The sequence below is a fragment of the Sinocyclocheilus rhinocerous genome, unplaced genomic scaffold, assembly GCF_001515625.1.
Source record: "Sinocyclocheilus rhinocerous isolate Xijiao unplaced genomic scaffold, SAMN03320098_v1.1 scaffold1295, whole genome shotgun sequence".
In the NCBI taxonomy this organism is placed as follows: Eukaryota; Metazoa; Chordata; class Actinopteri; order Cypriniformes; family Cyprinidae; genus Sinocyclocheilus; species Sinocyclocheilus rhinocerous.
The window spans coordinates 2,004,803-2,021,613 of NW_015660499.1; the positions used below are offsets into that span (position 1 = coordinate 2,004,803).

Genomic DNA, 16,811 nt, shown 5'->3' on the forward strand with positions numbered 1-16,811 from the left:
GATAGAATGATGGAAGGATGGATGGATGATAGATTGATAAGTGGATAGAACGATTGATGGATGATAGATTGATAAGATGGATAGAACGATGGAAGGATGGATGGATGATAGATTGATAAGATGGATAGAACGATGGAAGGATGGATGGATGATAGATTGATAAGATGGATGGAAGGATGGATGGATGATAGATTGATAAGATGGATAGAACGATGGAAGGATGGATGGATGATAGATTGATAAGATGGATAGAACGATGGAAGGATGGATGATATAATGATTCATGGATAAAATGGATGGATGGATGGATGGATGATAGAACAATAAATGAATAGAACAATAGAATGATGGATGGATGGATGGATGATAGAACCATTGATGAATAGATTGATAGAATGATGGATGGATGGATGGATGGATGATAGACCGATAGATAGATAGATAGACAGACAGACAGACAGACAGATATTGAAAAGAAAGAAGCCGTAAATGTGTTTAGATGGGAAAGTCCAGGCTGTGCGTGAACATACCTGTCACTCTGTCAGACACATATGCACAATATTTCTCAAATACATCACTGTGAAACTATTATTAGCTGGAAGCAGCCGGTTACATTGATGTGGTAACGACAGGTCTTAATCACAATCAGACCCCAGACAGAGACGTCTCACACTTATTCTCAGCTCTGCTCATTGTGTTTCCCTGACTGTCATCATTTAGTTTTGTGTACACTACAATTCAGACGTTTCTGTGAGTTTTATACAGCAAAGGCACATTAAACTGATCAAAATTGACGGTAAAGACTTCTGTTTCAAATAAAAGCTGTTCTTTTGAACTTTCTATTCATCAAATAATCCTGAAAAAAGTATCATAGTTTCCACAAAAGTATAAAGCTGCAAAAATGGTTTTCTGCATATTAGAATGATTTCTGAAGGATCATGTGACACTGAAGACTGGAGTAAAGCTGCTGAAAATTCAGCTCTGCGTTACAGGAATAAATTACATTTTAAAATATAGTACAATAGAATTCAGTTATTTTGAATGGTAATAATATTTCACAATAGTTCCGATTTTACTTTATTTTTGATCAAATAAATGCAGCCTTGGTGAGCAGAAGAGTTATATGGGGCTCTAAAGTCACCTAAATCTCTCATTTAGTAGCAAAAACAAAAGAAACACATGCTGCTACATGACTTATATTTGACATACAAACCATTCTGCCCCCCACACATGAACATATGTGGCTAAACACATGGATCAGCGTGTACAGACAGGGCCAGACTGATCGCTAACATGTACTGCTGAACTCAAAGCATGTGTCTGCCATCTAATTCACTTTTAATAGGGAAGAAAAGAGAGATTTGGAGTCAGCAGATACATATAAAACCAGACAAACACATTCAGAAAACCTTCTTCTCCTAACAACTTTTTAAATGTTTTAGTGCTAAACGTTTGAGTAACTTGAGTGCTTTAATGTAGACTGTTAAAGCATGTTAAAATATGTTAAATGCTTTTGGAGCAATCCTGTACAAAAACAAGACAGATTTTCCTTTCAAAGTGATAGAGAGGTCAAATGTAATTTGTGCTTCAAATATTAGGTAATTAATAATTAGGTGATTAGTAAAGGGTCAAAATGAATGAAAATGTACGTCTTGCCAGTAGAACCTGCATAATATCTCCGCAAACCAGCCAGTAATTGCAGTTATGAGCTCTGGAAGTGATGCAGCTTTCCCTCTAGTGCTTAAAAATCATATTCTTTTGCCACATTTTATTTCAAAACAGCAAATTATGAATGATAGATGAAATCAGGACATGATTCAGGTTGGATTTGATCCTGAGTTTCCCAAAACAGCACCGCAGCTCAATGCCTGGAGCATGTTTTCTACTGTAACTGCAAGGAATTGGGCTATATGGAGTTAGTTTTTCTAGTGGTCGATCAATGTATCACCAAAGCTGATATATCAGCCAATATTGTCTTTTTAGGTGTTTGTTGTTTGATCGTGTCATGAGTGAAACTTTTATTTTGAAGCGCTGAGAGCCCCACAAACAAGAAGTTGCTGTCTCAAGTCTAAGTCTGTAATTTATTTTACAGATACTTTCTATCTAGTTCAATTTTTTGTTTTTAAAATTGATACCTTTTCAAATAGTTTATTTTTAAATATTGTGGAAAAATGTAGAATGAATTGCTGTATTTATGCTTATAGGCTGATATACAGTATAAACACACACACACATATATATGTATACATACATACATATATATAACGTTGTATTAAAAAAACGAGTTGAGATCAATCATTTTATCAAGTATTTTATTTTTGCAATTAGAAACAGATTTAAAAAGATTTTTAGTTTATAGTCTTTTATTTTTTAATTACTATATCATTCATGTTGCTCTCAAACAAAGTAGGTTTATTGCATAAAACACAAAAGTAGCTCCATACCACAGAGCACATGTTTACATTTAATTGCATTTTACATTTAATCGCTGTTACTACTACTAAAGATCCATGTTCTAATTCCATGACGCTCCAGAAACACCTGCGTCGAATCAAATCTCTCGCCATCGTGCCGTTTTCATTGTCAGATGGAATATCCACTCCGAATGAGGTGTTCATTTCATGAGCTGGTAGTCAGACTCATTAATGAAGCTTTTAACAAGAACCAGGTGAAGATCGTTTCCTAAACGCGCCTACTGTAGCATTCAGGTATTTACATAATATGAGAAACACGGTGTAAAGCCGTCGTCTGAGCCAGACTGGAAGAGAACGATGACGGTTTAAGGCTCCAGTCGCTCCATTAAATGTGTCTTCTGGTGTGTAAGTGTCTCAGCATGCTGTCCTGCATTGTTTCCACTTTCCCATGATGCCTGAAGGTGTTTTTGTCCACTGTGGAAAACTCGGGAGTCTGAGACTCTCTGATGGGTTCATTTGATGAGATAATGAAGTTTAGAGGGATAGTTCACCCAAACATATGCTCACCCTGCTGTGCCTCCAAACTATGACTTTCTCTCTTATGTCAAACACAAAAGATATTTTGGAAGAAAGTCATTGTTTGGAACAATATGAGGGTGAGAAATCATGGCAGAATTTTTATTTTTGGATGAACTATTGCTTTAAGTAACCCATGTGAACATGTGAACTGTTCAGACTTTGACACAAATAACAGTTATACTCCATTTTCTCTTTGGATAAAAGCATCTTCTGTAAATATGTAAATATGCTGAACTGCATCTGCACTATTAGTTACATGTCAAAGTATTCTACTGTTAGTTATGAGCAACTGAAAGAGAAATCGTCCTCAATGTTTGCATTGCTAATGATCCGTTTCCAAACTGTTTTCCAAAAGAAAACTATTAAAATTTGTTTTCGGTCATTGCAATAAAATTGAAACATTCAACGGAAATCTTAAACTTAAAACTTAAAATAATAAAAATGACAAAAATGCATTCAAATTACTAAAGCTTAAACTAATATTAAAATGAAAACTGATCATATAAAAAGAAAAAAATAGTATATAAACAGTGCTAAAACAACCCTGGTTGCACGTAAATGTAAAACGGAAATAAAAAAATAAACAAAAGCTAAAATATTTAAAAATGATAATAAAAATGACAAAATTTCTAAAACTTCAAGTGAAATGAAAATAAACATATAAAAATAAAAGCTAATTCAAAATATTACTAAATACTATAATAATAATAATGTAATAAAATGTAATGCAAAAATATAATATTAAAATAGCACTGGTCGCATGTAAATGTAAAATGTAAATTAAATAAAAATAAATAAAAGCTAAATAGAAATATTACAAAATTAATAAAAATGACAAAAACAAAATTACTAAAACGTCAAATTAAAATATAAAAATAAAAGCTAATAAAGAAATACTATAATAATAGTTCTATTCTAATACTATTATTATTATTATTATTATTATTATTATTATTATTATTCAAACAAACTATAATAATAATAATACAATAAAATATAATATTACTAAATTACTAAAAAATAATATGAAAATAACCCTGGTCACATGTAAACGTAAAACGGAAATAAAATTTTAAAAAAAAGAATGAAAGCTTAATAGAAATATTAATAAAAAAATAAAAATATACAAGTTTATTAATAAAAATAAATAAAAATTACTACAACTAAAATTAAAGCTGAAAATGTAAAAAAAATCTAATTAGAAATATAAATAGATACTATAATAGCATATAAATAATACTAAAACACCGGTGTCATGTAAATGTGGAACTGAAATAAAATAAAATAAATTAAATGAAAGCTAAATTGAAATGAAAAAATATATATTTTAAAAAGCACATAAAGTAAACTAAAATTAAAATATAAACTGAAAAAATAAAAGCAAATTCTAAATATGAATAAATAATATAATAGTATAACAATACTAAAATACTGGTTTACTAATGCCTCTAAAGTTATAGAGCTAATTTTCATGGTGCAGTAGAAGAAAAGCACGCGAGCGAGGCCTCAGAAAGCCTCACTGACGGGAACATGTGGATGCCGTTACTCTGGGGATCCTCTCTCAGGACTGAATAATCATCGCTGCGTTGAATCGGTCTCCCTCAAGAGGACTAGAGAATGTTAACATTTGTGTTGCGGCTGTGATTGCTAAAGCAGAGCCTCCACGTGTTTTCTTTCATTATGTTTCATTGAGTGTGACACTGAGAACAATCAGGCATGTTCAGAGCTAAACTCATTCTGCTTTTCTCTCTTTCTCTCTGTCTCTTTCATCCAGGTCCGTCTGAGTTGTGTTTATCGGTCAGGTATAATCGACGGCCCACTTGCCCTGACGCCACTGTGGGGGTTCATATTCCCACCCCGCCGCCCTCACGCCACAGGAAGAGCCACAGCCTCGGAAACGCGTCTGTTTTGTCTCTTCATACGTATACACACACACTTACATACTGTATTTAGATCAATAGTTTAGGGTCAGTATGATTTTTGGAAAGAAATTAATACTTTTATTCAGTAAGGATGCATTAAATTGATCAAAAGTGACAGTAAAGACATGTTACAAAAGATTTCTATTTTTAAATAAATGCTGTTTTCTTAATTTCTTAATTATGATTTTGAATATTCTTCAAATCATATTGAATCATCCCTCAGTTTCAAAATAAATAAATATAACGTATTTAAAGTCATGCACTTCAGAGTACAGAGGCCCAGCTTTCTGGAATATTTAAAAGCATAAATGTAAAGCATTATAATTATTATTATTGCACTTTTTGTAGTTTTGTTTTTAAAAAATGTTATATAACATTATTTTATATAATATTTTATATAATAATGACCCTGGTTTTGTGGTCCAGGGTCACATATAACCTCTATAGTTTTTTAGCCCCTATAGTCCTCTATATAAACCTCTATAGATGTTCCCCCCTCCCCCAGTTTTAGTTAGTTTCAGTAGTTATTTTAGTAAATCAAGTTAAGCTAAATTATAAGAAATGTTACCATGGCAACTAATTGACATTAACAAAAAAGTTTCATATATTTATATTTTATTTAATTCCACTTAACATTTATTTTAAGTAACAAAGTTGATAATAATCAGAAATGTTTCTTGAGCAGCATATTAGAATGATTTCTGAAGGATCATGTGACACTGAAGACTGGAGTAATGATGCTGAAAATTCACAGGAATAAATTACATTTTAACATATGTTCAAATAGAAAACAGTGGTTTTAAATTGTAATAATATTTGACAATATTACTATTTTACTGCATTTTTAATCAAACGAATGCAGCCTTGGTGAGCAGAAGAGACGTCTTTCAAAAACATTTAAAAAAAAAAAATCTTACCAACCCCAAACTTGAACGTTAGTGTAACTGCATACTAAACATTAAATCTTAAGCACTTTAGCATTTAGTTTGTCAAACGTACTTCTCCCTGGAAACTTTCGGTGTTACACAATCTCATGCCTCATGATGCTTTTCTGACTGTCTCTCACAGTATGATGTGGCATTTCGGTGTGGTGGAGAGTAAAAGTGCGACGTTCCCCACAGAGAAACCACGTCACCTGCTGGACGACAGCTTCCTGGAGTCCCAGAGTCCAGCGAGGAACAACCCACACAGCTCATCCGTGTCCAACGGCATCTCTATAGGTATCAGCACAAGCCTGCACATTGTATTTAAGGAATGTGCCTGCTTTAATGCATCTTAAAGGCAGAGTAAGTGATTTCTGGTAGCCAATGTTGATATTTGAAATCACCAAAACAAACACGCCCCTACCCCAAAAGGGTATTGGTGACATAATGTTAATTACAGCAGAAAATCATTTTGAATCAGCCCTCAGTTTAAAATGAAAAAAACAAAATGCATAAAAATGTGGTTAAATAATGCGCTTGAAAGCAAACACATCTAGCATTCTGGACTATTTAAAAAAATAAATGTGAAGCTTTATTATTATTGTTAAAGCAGTGGCATGAATTAGTCTAGTCCAATTTATTTGTCTAGTTATTTTCACAATACACATTGTTTCAAAGCAGCTTTACTGAAAATCAAGTTGTTTATATTATATATATATATATATATATATATATATATATGCACACACACATATATATCGTTTAAAATCGCTTAATATATCCAACTTAATATATAGAGCTGTAAGATGCAATTTACAGTCACACAGACAACATTTGCCATATAATGTCAAATATATTGCTTTACATGAATTTACAGCATATGTGCATGTAAAGTCAGTAATTTAATATAAATATAAAGAGGATTCAGTAAAACCCTCCTTGAAATTTCATCTGTAAAGTATCTAAATGCTCATATTTGAGGTGGGACTACTGTACTAGTTTGGATGATCTGGTTATCTATTTCTGATGTCATTCGTGAGAACAGATTTCTGATATCATTGCATGCATTGTGCAAAAGGAACAGAACACTATTATATCACCATGGCAACAGAGTTGAAAGACTAAATGTAACTTTACAAAGAGAAAATCAGTAAGAGAATCTAGCACACGGATCCCGTGCGAACTCATGCAAGTCTTGTGGCTTCAGTTTCTCAATGCCTGGCACAATGTACTTCCATAGTATAAGTGCAAGATTGTATCTGCAGGAAGTCAAAATTAAGAGTTATTAACATTCTTCCACAGCTAATTTTGTGTTGTACCCAGAATATATTTCTGATCCTGCATGCTGATTGGTCAGTAAAATGTATGTCACTTCACAGCACCTATATATGTAGATTATTGAAATAACATTTTAATAAAAATTTATGTCTTTGGTGTTTTAAATGAGGTCTTTGAGGTCCTTTTGTACCTTATTGTTTGATTATCACTGTCAGTGATGAGAGAACATCTGATTTGTGCTCAGATGGAAACGGTTGTGAGGTTTGTTTGGTTTGTGTTTTCTCAGGCAGCAGTCAGAGTTCGTTCTGTGAAGATCTTTCTCCGGGGCTCGAGAGGTGAGACTCTGTCTGTTTTGTCGTGTTTTTATGTCTAAACATCATCTGCTAATAAGAGCTGCATTTTTTATTTCATTATCTGACCGGTTTCATTTTAAAATAATGTCACATTAGTTAACGTTAAGTAATGCATTAACTAACTTAAATGAGCATTACATGTACTTCAAGTACTTGATAATATTAGTTAATGAAAATAAAACTGTTCATTGTTAGTTCTGGCACATTAAATAATAGTAATAAAAAGAACTTTTGATTTTTAATAATGTATTAGTAAATGTTGACATTAGCATTAACTAAGATACATGCTTTAGAAGTATTTTGATTATTCACTCGTTTGTTCATGTGAACTGTACTGTAAAGTGTTACTGTATAACCTTCATAAGATGAACTGCCATGCAACTCTTCCATTCTGGAAGTGTAGAAATGAGATTTCTAAAATTAATGAGTTTTATTTCATTTTTCCTAGCTCAACAGTACTGATTGTTTTTGTTGTTGATCATTTATCGTTTCCAGTTATAAATGTATATAAATGTTATCATCTATATACAGTGGGTACGGAAAGTATTCAGACCCCCTTAAATTTTTCACTCTTTGTTATATTGCAGCCATTTGCTAAAATCATTTGTTCATTTTTTTTTCCTCATTAAAAGGGGGTCTGAATACTTTCCGTACCCACTGTATGTCCATTTCACAGGAAAGCGCATTGATATACATACAAATAGCAAAACACAGTAACACAACTACTGAAACAAAAATGGGTCTAATAAACATTTTATACATTTTAAAATAAACATTTTATTCAGTTCTCATTCAATTCTGTCAGAGAGAGTCCGTGTATCTTCTCAAACAAAATATTTAGGCCTGGATTTAAGATTTATGTATTTGAATTGCATATGAATTTTCATCTGTTTCCATTCAAGTTTGAACAATTAAACAAATGAATGTGATGCATATTTGTCAGCCATACATTAGTTCTGTACAAACAAACTGAAAGTTTTAAATGCACAATAACCAGGTTTATATATTTATATATCATCAATAAATCTAATTTGTTTCAGTTTCATAAATTTAACTGTGAACACAATGAACAGATGTGTATGAAAGCTTGTTTCCGCCACGGGATAAAAAAACACACAAAAAAAGTAAATTAACACTTTACCCCAAAATTCTGACTTTTTTTTTGCAATTCTGAGATAAAGAGAATTGTGAGATATAAACTAGCAATTGCAAGAAAAAAAGTCGACGAAAAGTCACAATTACCTTTTCATCTCTTATTCCATGGTGGAAAAAAAACAGAATTGCAAAATGTAAACTCAGAATCACAAGATATAAACTAGGAATTGTGAGAATAAAGTCCGAATTCGTAGTTTATATTTCGCAATTCTGAGTTTGTATCTGGCAATTCTGGCTTTTTTTCTCAGAACTCAAAAAAAAAAAGTAATTACATGGTTAAACTCAGAGGGAAAAAGTCAGAATTTTGAGATCAAAAGCTGCAATTACCTTTTTTATTATTATTCTGTGGCAGAAATGGGCTTTCATAGATTTATACTAAAATTTATGTTAATTCTAAGCCATTTGAATACATTTATCTTGAAATTATTATTTAAATGTGTTAAAATAGATGCATGTAGTTAATAATAATCTAAGCAATTAATTTTTATTTTTGTATTTATTTTATTTTATATATTTATTTATTTTTGGGGGGGAGTGCAGAACTCCCACCTGTTTATGTATGACTGGCAAATATCACATTAAAGGCACAATATGTAAGATTTTTTTATTAAAATATCTAAAAACCACTAGAAGGCGTCATCAAACTACGCCTCTGTCTATTTGTTTATTTTGAATACACACCATCCAGCGGTGAAAATTACATATTGTGCCTTTAAGTTCATGTTTATGTTAAAACTGTGTAATCCAATTTAGACCATTTAGAGATCTGTAGTATCAGTGTGGCTTGAACTCATTGTGGCGACTGTGCAAACAGGGGCCGCATGTACGCGACTCTGGGCCCTAACTGGAGGGTTCCTCTCCGCAGCCATGCCCACAGGTACAAACCCCTGCCTGGGTCAAAGGTCACCTCCTCCATTCCTCTGGGGCATCGGGTTCACCTGTCTTGGCATGCAGCGTCTCCTCTTTAACATTCCAGTTTCCCTCTCTTTTCTGGTTTAGACTGTCATGTCTGTCATCTGCTCTCTCTTTGTCCAGCTGTCAGAGTGTCATCATCTCAGGATGGTTATAGAACTGTATTTATCCACCTTATTTTTCAAAGTTGGAAGTTAGCCATTTTCTGTGAATGTGTGAGACGTCCGGTTCATTAGCCACTGAAGGGAAATAACGAGAAGAATAACAATGTGCAGTAAACGGTAAAACTGTTTGCACTACAAACCAGTGTGTTCATAATTAAGATAATACATTAAAATAACATGGTAAGACACACCAGTTTGCAATATCAAGCAGCAAAACGAGCTGTTTTGTACAGCTAAACATTGACACCGGAAGCCAGACACATTCAATTTACCACTCTTACGGGAAAAATAAGGTGGATAGAAGAGAAAAGCTCTGGTCCAAAACCTAACCTGTGGGCTTGTGGTCCACTGCCCTGTCCTGTCTACCTAGACGGCTTCCTTCTGATGTAGCATCCTAACTAGTGTGACACTGTACATGGGCAGCACTCAAATAGAGCTCCTCACATTTACATTCACATTCAGTCATTTAGTAGAGGGGGTTTCAAACTGGGCTCTGCAGCAAAATTGAATGAAAAACAGCATAAAAATGTAAAAATAATTAAATCATTAAAAAATAACATTAAATAAAGAAACTACTTAAAATAAATAGTAAACAAATAATAAAATTAATTAAATTAGATTCAGAATAATTAAACTAACAAGTTGATTAAAATAAACAATAACTTGGATGAAAATAAACAACAGAGAATAGATTAAAGTAAATAATAATAATTAGGTTAAAATAAATATGTTATAAAGAGTAGATTACATAAGTCAATTAGATGAATTAGTAAATTAGAATTTTTTTTTTTTTTTAAATAAAAAATGTTAAAAAAATTAATAAAATACATTTAAATAAATAAATAATGCCTCTAAACAGTACAGTGATATAGTGAATAAAAGGAAAAGTATTATATTGTAATAGAAACTAAATATTAAAAAAATACACATTTATGATATTAATTTTTCACATTATAATTTTGGTCTATATATGTGACCCTGGACCACAAAACCAGTCATAAGGGTAAATTTTTTGATTGACGGATCTTTCCATTGATGTATGGTTTGTTAGGATAGGACAATATTTGGCCGAAATACAACTATATGAAAATCTGGAAGAAATATAGCTGCCTTTTAAATTTTAGACAGATCGTATTTGGCAGTCTGTGGCATCTGAAAGATAAACCTTGTATTATCAGACGCTTTTATTCAAAGCAAAGCCAAGTTTCTAGAAAGCAATGCAAGTGTGATGCAAGTGAGGAGACTCGACTCAATAGAGTGCTACAGTGATTGTATGAAATGGTTGATTTGTAGTCATTCATAATACATGAAACCAATATATTTGCATACACTGTACAATATATCCAGATTAGTGCTGGGCAACGATTAATCGCGATTAATCGCATCCAAAATAAAAGTTTTTGTTTATATAACATATGTGTGTGTACTGTGTATGTTTATTGTGTATATATAAAGACAAACACATACAGTATATATTTTGAAAATATTTACATGTATTAACATGTATATATTTATATTCTTAAAATTTGTATTATATATAAATATATGTAATATATATAAACACAACATATTTTTCTTAAATATATACATGCATGTGTGTATTTATATATACATAATAAATATACACAGTACACACACACACACATTTTATGTACACAAAACCTTTATTTTGGAATTGCGATTAGTCGTTGCCCAGCGCTAATCCAGATATATATGCAAATATATCAGTTTGAGAGTGTAGGAAGAAGGGTAGTGCAAGTCTTCAGTGGAAATTCAGATATTAACTGGTATTTTAAATTAAATTTTAAACATGTTAAAACCAAATATTGCGTAAAATAGAATTTTTTTTCCCTTTTTTGTTAAATTAATTAAAATTTGAGAAATTCATCCAGAATAGACTCTTAGAAAGCTGCATATTTATGCTGTTTACCTTTTGAAACAATCTTCACATTGAGAGTGTGTATATGAAAAGCTCACTAGGTTTTGAAACCGAGCCGATATCTTGTGAGTGGCTGAAGGGGAAGCTTTCTGTCCTGCATCAGCGCTCTCTTTACTCTCTCAAACTCACACTTCACCTCAGCCTGAGCTCTCCAGCAGCTCCATCACATCCTCACATCAGATGCGAGCTGGAACGTCTGCAGCAGTACACACACACACACACACGGTGAAGGTGTTGGGCTAATGTGATTCCCTCTGTGCAGTCCGTCAGTAGCAGAGTCCAGTCTGGCTCACGGAGAGTCGGGTGGAGTCACGATGCAGGGGCCGCTGAAGAGGAAAACCCTGCTGAAGGAGGGCAGGAAACCCAAGGTGAACAGGAAGGGAACAAAAATGAGTTTAAAAACTATGGTTAAATATTTTTCAGCATTTGCCAATATTCAGTATATAAAGATATTTATGAATTTGCTTTGAAATTGTGCATACATGACATTTATGCCTCCAGAAACTGTACTTATGGCCAAAGATGGCAGCATGCAGATCACATATTTTTAAAGGGTTAATGCAACTGCCCTCAACATCCTATACATCATACATTTTATGTATATATATATATACTGTATATTTTAAATTATCACCAAAAATGGCCAAAAATATATATTTGTTAAAATATGTGGGATATTAATATATTTTTTAATATATATATAATATATGAGTTTAAAAATATATGTTGGCCATATATTCCAGTCCAAGAAAATGCATTCACATATTTCACATTTTAAGAAATGTATATTTAAAATATAAACCTCCAAGTCCGTCTAAGATTTTTTGTTTTAAATTAGCATTTTATCATGCTCCTGTGTTTAGGTTCAGTCATTTCAGTTATCAGCAATGAATATGTTATTAGTTATTAAAATGCCTTATTTTTCAAAAATGTCCAATGTATAGGGCCAAATTTTAGCTTTAACTTTATTTGGTAAAAGATTCATGACAATATTTTAGAAAACCTTCACATTGACCAGCAGGTGTGTCACTGTGGCTTTGAATATTTGACTCAAGCACTCCATCTAGTGATCAACACATACAAAAACTAAACATCGAAAAAGATCAATCCAAAGTCTGTTTCTTCATTCATCGGTGTATCTAAAAATAAAATCCCAAAAGATATCCCTTCATTTCCATGAATGTGTTTGCCAGATACTTACATTGCATTGCAGGTAAACATTTGATCAGTTCATGCATTCACTAGGAATTAAACACTGACATTGGTGCCATGCTCTCTTCTTTGAGCTACAGCAATTTAGATATCACATATATATTTAGAGAGTATTGCCCAGCTCTGTTTAGTTCAGTTTGCATCATTTTTCATATGTTTTGTTTGGTTGTCTTTTATTCAGCTTGCCTCGTGGACGCGGTATTGGATCACACTTTGTGGTTCCACTCTCATATTCTACGGATCCAAAGCTCTGCGAGCCACAGAACGGAAACATGTGAGTGATGCAAAGAATCGCACAGCAATTCCATTTTTTATACATTTAAATAAATAATACATTATTATAAGAATACATTTTATTTATTTTTAAATAAATGAAAAATGAAGAAAAAAGTATCATTTGATATGAAAATAAAATTTTATGGAATCTTACTCTGTATAACACAGTACAAGTCTTCGCCGTGTAAGAAAGTGTGTGTTCTGGGCTGGATGGTGGTGCTGCCGGATGATCCGGCTCAACCCAACATCTTTCAGCTCAACCATCCTGACAAAGGTCAATCTGATTCACTGAGGGTTTCCTTTAGTGCCTTTATAATGACAGTCTTCACAAAATTACTCATTTAGTCATTGTTCAATGAATTATAGTGAATATGTTTGTTTGTTTTTGTATGCATAACTCAAGCAGAATGTCTGTGTTTCTCAGGGAATGTTTACAAGTTTCAGACTAGCGATCGGTTCACTGCGATCATGTGGCACAAACACCTGGAGGAGGCGTGTCGGAGAAGAAGACCTCAGGTATCAACAACCACTGATTCATTAGGACTGGATGGCATGAACAAAAGCTTTTTTCACAATAACTACCAGTTCAGTATCAGGAAAAAAAGGTACAAAAGCTGTCACTGGACCAGTACCTTTTCAAAAGATACTTTTAGATACTAATATGTGCACTTTAGATACAAATATGCATCTTTAAGGTACTAAAATGCACCTTTTAGGGGTAAATGTACAAATGATTACCTTTTGAAAGGGTACCATCCTAGTGACAGCTTTTGTACCTTTTTTCTGAGAGTGTATTTGTGACCCTGCAGCACAAAAGCAGTCTTAAGTCGCTGGGGTGTATTTGTAGCAATAGCCAACAATACATTGTATGGGTCAAAATTATAGATTTTTCTTTTATGCCAAAAATCATTAGGATATTAAGTAAAGATCATGTTCCATGAAGATATTTAGTAAATTTCCTACTGTAAATTTATTAAAACTTAATTTTTGATTAGTAATATACGTACATTGCTAAGGAATTCATTTGGACAACTTTAAAGGCAATTTTCTCAATATTTAGATTTTTTTGCACCCTCAGATTCCAGATTTTCAAATAGTTGTATCTCAGCCAAATATTGTCATATCCTAACAAAACCATACATCAATGGAAAGATTATTTATTCAGCTTTCAGGTGATGTATAAATCTCAATTTTAAAAAAATGACCCTTATGACTGGTTTTGTAGGCCAGGGTCACGTATAGGACAATAGAGTTATTTTTGTTGGAAGATCAAGTGAATGAAGTTAATATGGACAGCAGCACTTTATGAAATGCTTATTAGTTTTAATATTGTATTTTAATGTGTCAAGATGTTGTTCATATTTGTATTTAACCTGTATGATTTATTTATTTTATATAAATGTATATGCATATATGTATGTACATTATATAAGTACACTATTGATCAAAAGTTTGGAGTCAACAAGATTTTTTTATTTTATTTTGAAAAATTAATTTAGCAAGGATGCATTAAAATGATCAAAAGTGAGAGTGAAGACTGGAGTAATGATAGAAAGAATAAATTACATCTTACAATATATTCAAATAGAAATCAGGTATTTTAAATTGCAATAATATTTCACAATATTACTGATTTTACGTTTTTTTTTATTAAAATAAATACAGCCTTGGCCAGCAGATGAGACAAAAATCTTACCCAGACTTTTGAATGTTAGTGTATTTATATTAATTGATATGTATTTAATATATTTTTTTTTTAATCTGATTAAATGAGATCTATAGTAATGCATCAAGTTGTCATATCGTTCAGCTGCTGTGAACAGATCAACTATAATTGCATAACGCTGTGATTGCTCTTTTCACTCTAGATACCAGCGAATCTCATGTCGTTTGAGTAAACAGACTTGTGCAACTCTTGCCTGAAGACATTTAGAAGGTGCCAAAGGCCTACAGAGATGGAGAAGGATGTGTTTGGTTCAGCAAAAGGATAAAAAAAAATAGAAAAAATCCTTCATTATTGAAGAGTCCACTGAGCCACCGGACTCGCTCTGATCCACTGGCCCGCCGTGAGCCGCCGGACACATCTAACATCACGATGTCTGTTACAGAGCCGGACGAGGAGGTTTGAGCACTAGTATGTGGGACTGTAGGAAGAGAGGGGAGTTTGGCCGTTCCAGCTCCATGGTGTCTTTTCTATGGAGACTTTTGGATCTCAAGGTGTTTGTGTGGCTTCAGTGAAGAAACAGAAGCTTGAGATGGGCATTTTCGTGGTGATATATGTCAGTTTTAGAGAGAAAGAGAAAACATGTCGCCTGTAGCAGAAGAATAAAAAGCCAAACTAATTAGCTCCTACAAAACAAACCACAGCCGGATCAGGAAAAAAGACTTAAAGGGGTCATATGATGCTGCTAAAAAGAACATTATTTTGTGTATTTGGTGTAATGAAATGTGTTTATGCGGTTTAAAGTTAAAAAAACACATTCATATGCATCATATGACCCCTTTAAACCAGCTAATGATACTCACTGGTTAAGAGCGGTTTAGTTACAGACTAATCACATCTCCTTCCAGCACAGTGATTTTGATTTCTGGTTAATGTTAAGATGTGATGATGCTGGCTGAAGGAGGTTTGTGAGTGTGACTTGTTTACATCAGAGATTCTGAATCCACTTTCTGTTCTAGTCGTTTTATACTCATGAAAGCTTGTTTTGGGCTTTAAGTATTAACTAATTATTACGCCTCTCCTGTCAAATGAAGGTTTTGCTCACAACTCACAACTTGAACCAGCTGAAATATGTTAAAAACAAGAAGTTACATCTGATAGGTTTCCATCTACATTAACTGGAGAATACAATTTTTATAACACGCAACACAATCACTATTAAAACCAGAGTTTATTTTTCATTTAGCCCATCTCACAAAAACAAGAACTGCATCTTTTGACTTACTGGGCAACTCTCACAAAACCTGTCAAAAAATTGTCCACGTCATATCTTACCCCAAAAGTGAATAGAAAGAAATAAGCAATAATATTTTGCTTAAAGAAAGTTAAGCCTACTTTTAAGGTATTTATAGGCTTAAATATAGGCTTGTGCTTTGACATTATTTTCATGACAATTAAGCACATTTAACCCTCAAATTCTCATTACTGTAACACAAACAAAAACACATCATTTAAATTTTTAATATTTATACATCATGGTCATATTTATTGTACTGCCTTTAATTTATGTTTATGGATATTATTGCACTTTTTTATATTTTAATACAATTAAACTGTGCTTAAAATGTACTTGAAAATAAAGTCACAAGCTTTAAATAATTTTTTTAAGCTTTAAATATTTGCGCCTTCTCGTGTTGTTTGAACCAGTTTGATGATTTATTTTCAAATGAACACAAAATGAAGCATTTGAGAGTATCGTCATGCAACCTTTTCCATAAAAGCAGCAGTTCAACCCCCCAAAAAATCAATTTAAAAACAATAAAAGTGCTGTCATCCAAATCATGACTCCAGAATACAGTTTTGCATATACTTGTACTTGAAATATTACTATTGCCGTCAAACGATTAATCGCGATTAATCGCATGAAAAATACGTTTTTGTTTATATAAACACAAATGTATTTACATGTATATATTTATATTCATATAATTTATATTATATATAAATATATTTAATATATA

General features: G+C 32.5%; 1 protein-coding gene across 3 annotated transcripts in view; it reads left to right on the plus strand.

The window, feature by feature from the left end:
* Positions 1–15,506, plus strand: part of LOC107725136 (ras-specific guanine nucleotide-releasing factor RalGPS1) — a 132,740-nt gene extending 117,234 nt beyond the window's left edge. For 2 of the 3 annotated variants that reach the window (XM_016534293.1, XM_016534294.1), the window contains 9 exons: positions 4,768–4,894; positions 5,984–6,135; positions 7,403–7,451; positions 9,439–9,501; positions 11,902–12,007; positions 13,033–13,125; positions 13,296–13,401; positions 13,552–13,643; positions 14,996–15,506. In XM_016534293.1, the coding sequence (XP_016389779.1) occupies positions 4,768–4,894; positions 5,984–6,135; positions 7,403–7,451; positions 9,439–9,501; positions 11,902–12,007; positions 13,033–13,125; positions 13,296–13,401; positions 13,552–13,643; positions 14,996–15,025 (818 nt within the window). In that variant the 3' untranslated portion in view covers positions 15,026–15,506. The remainder of the gene's footprint in view (positions 1–4,767; positions 4,895–5,983; positions 6,136–7,402; positions 7,452–9,438; positions 9,502–11,901; positions 12,008–13,032; positions 13,126–13,295; positions 13,402–13,551; positions 13,644–14,995) is intronic. The other variant, XM_016534295.1, reaches the window with a different exon arrangement.
* Positions 15,507–16,811: the final 1,305 nt, after the last annotated feature.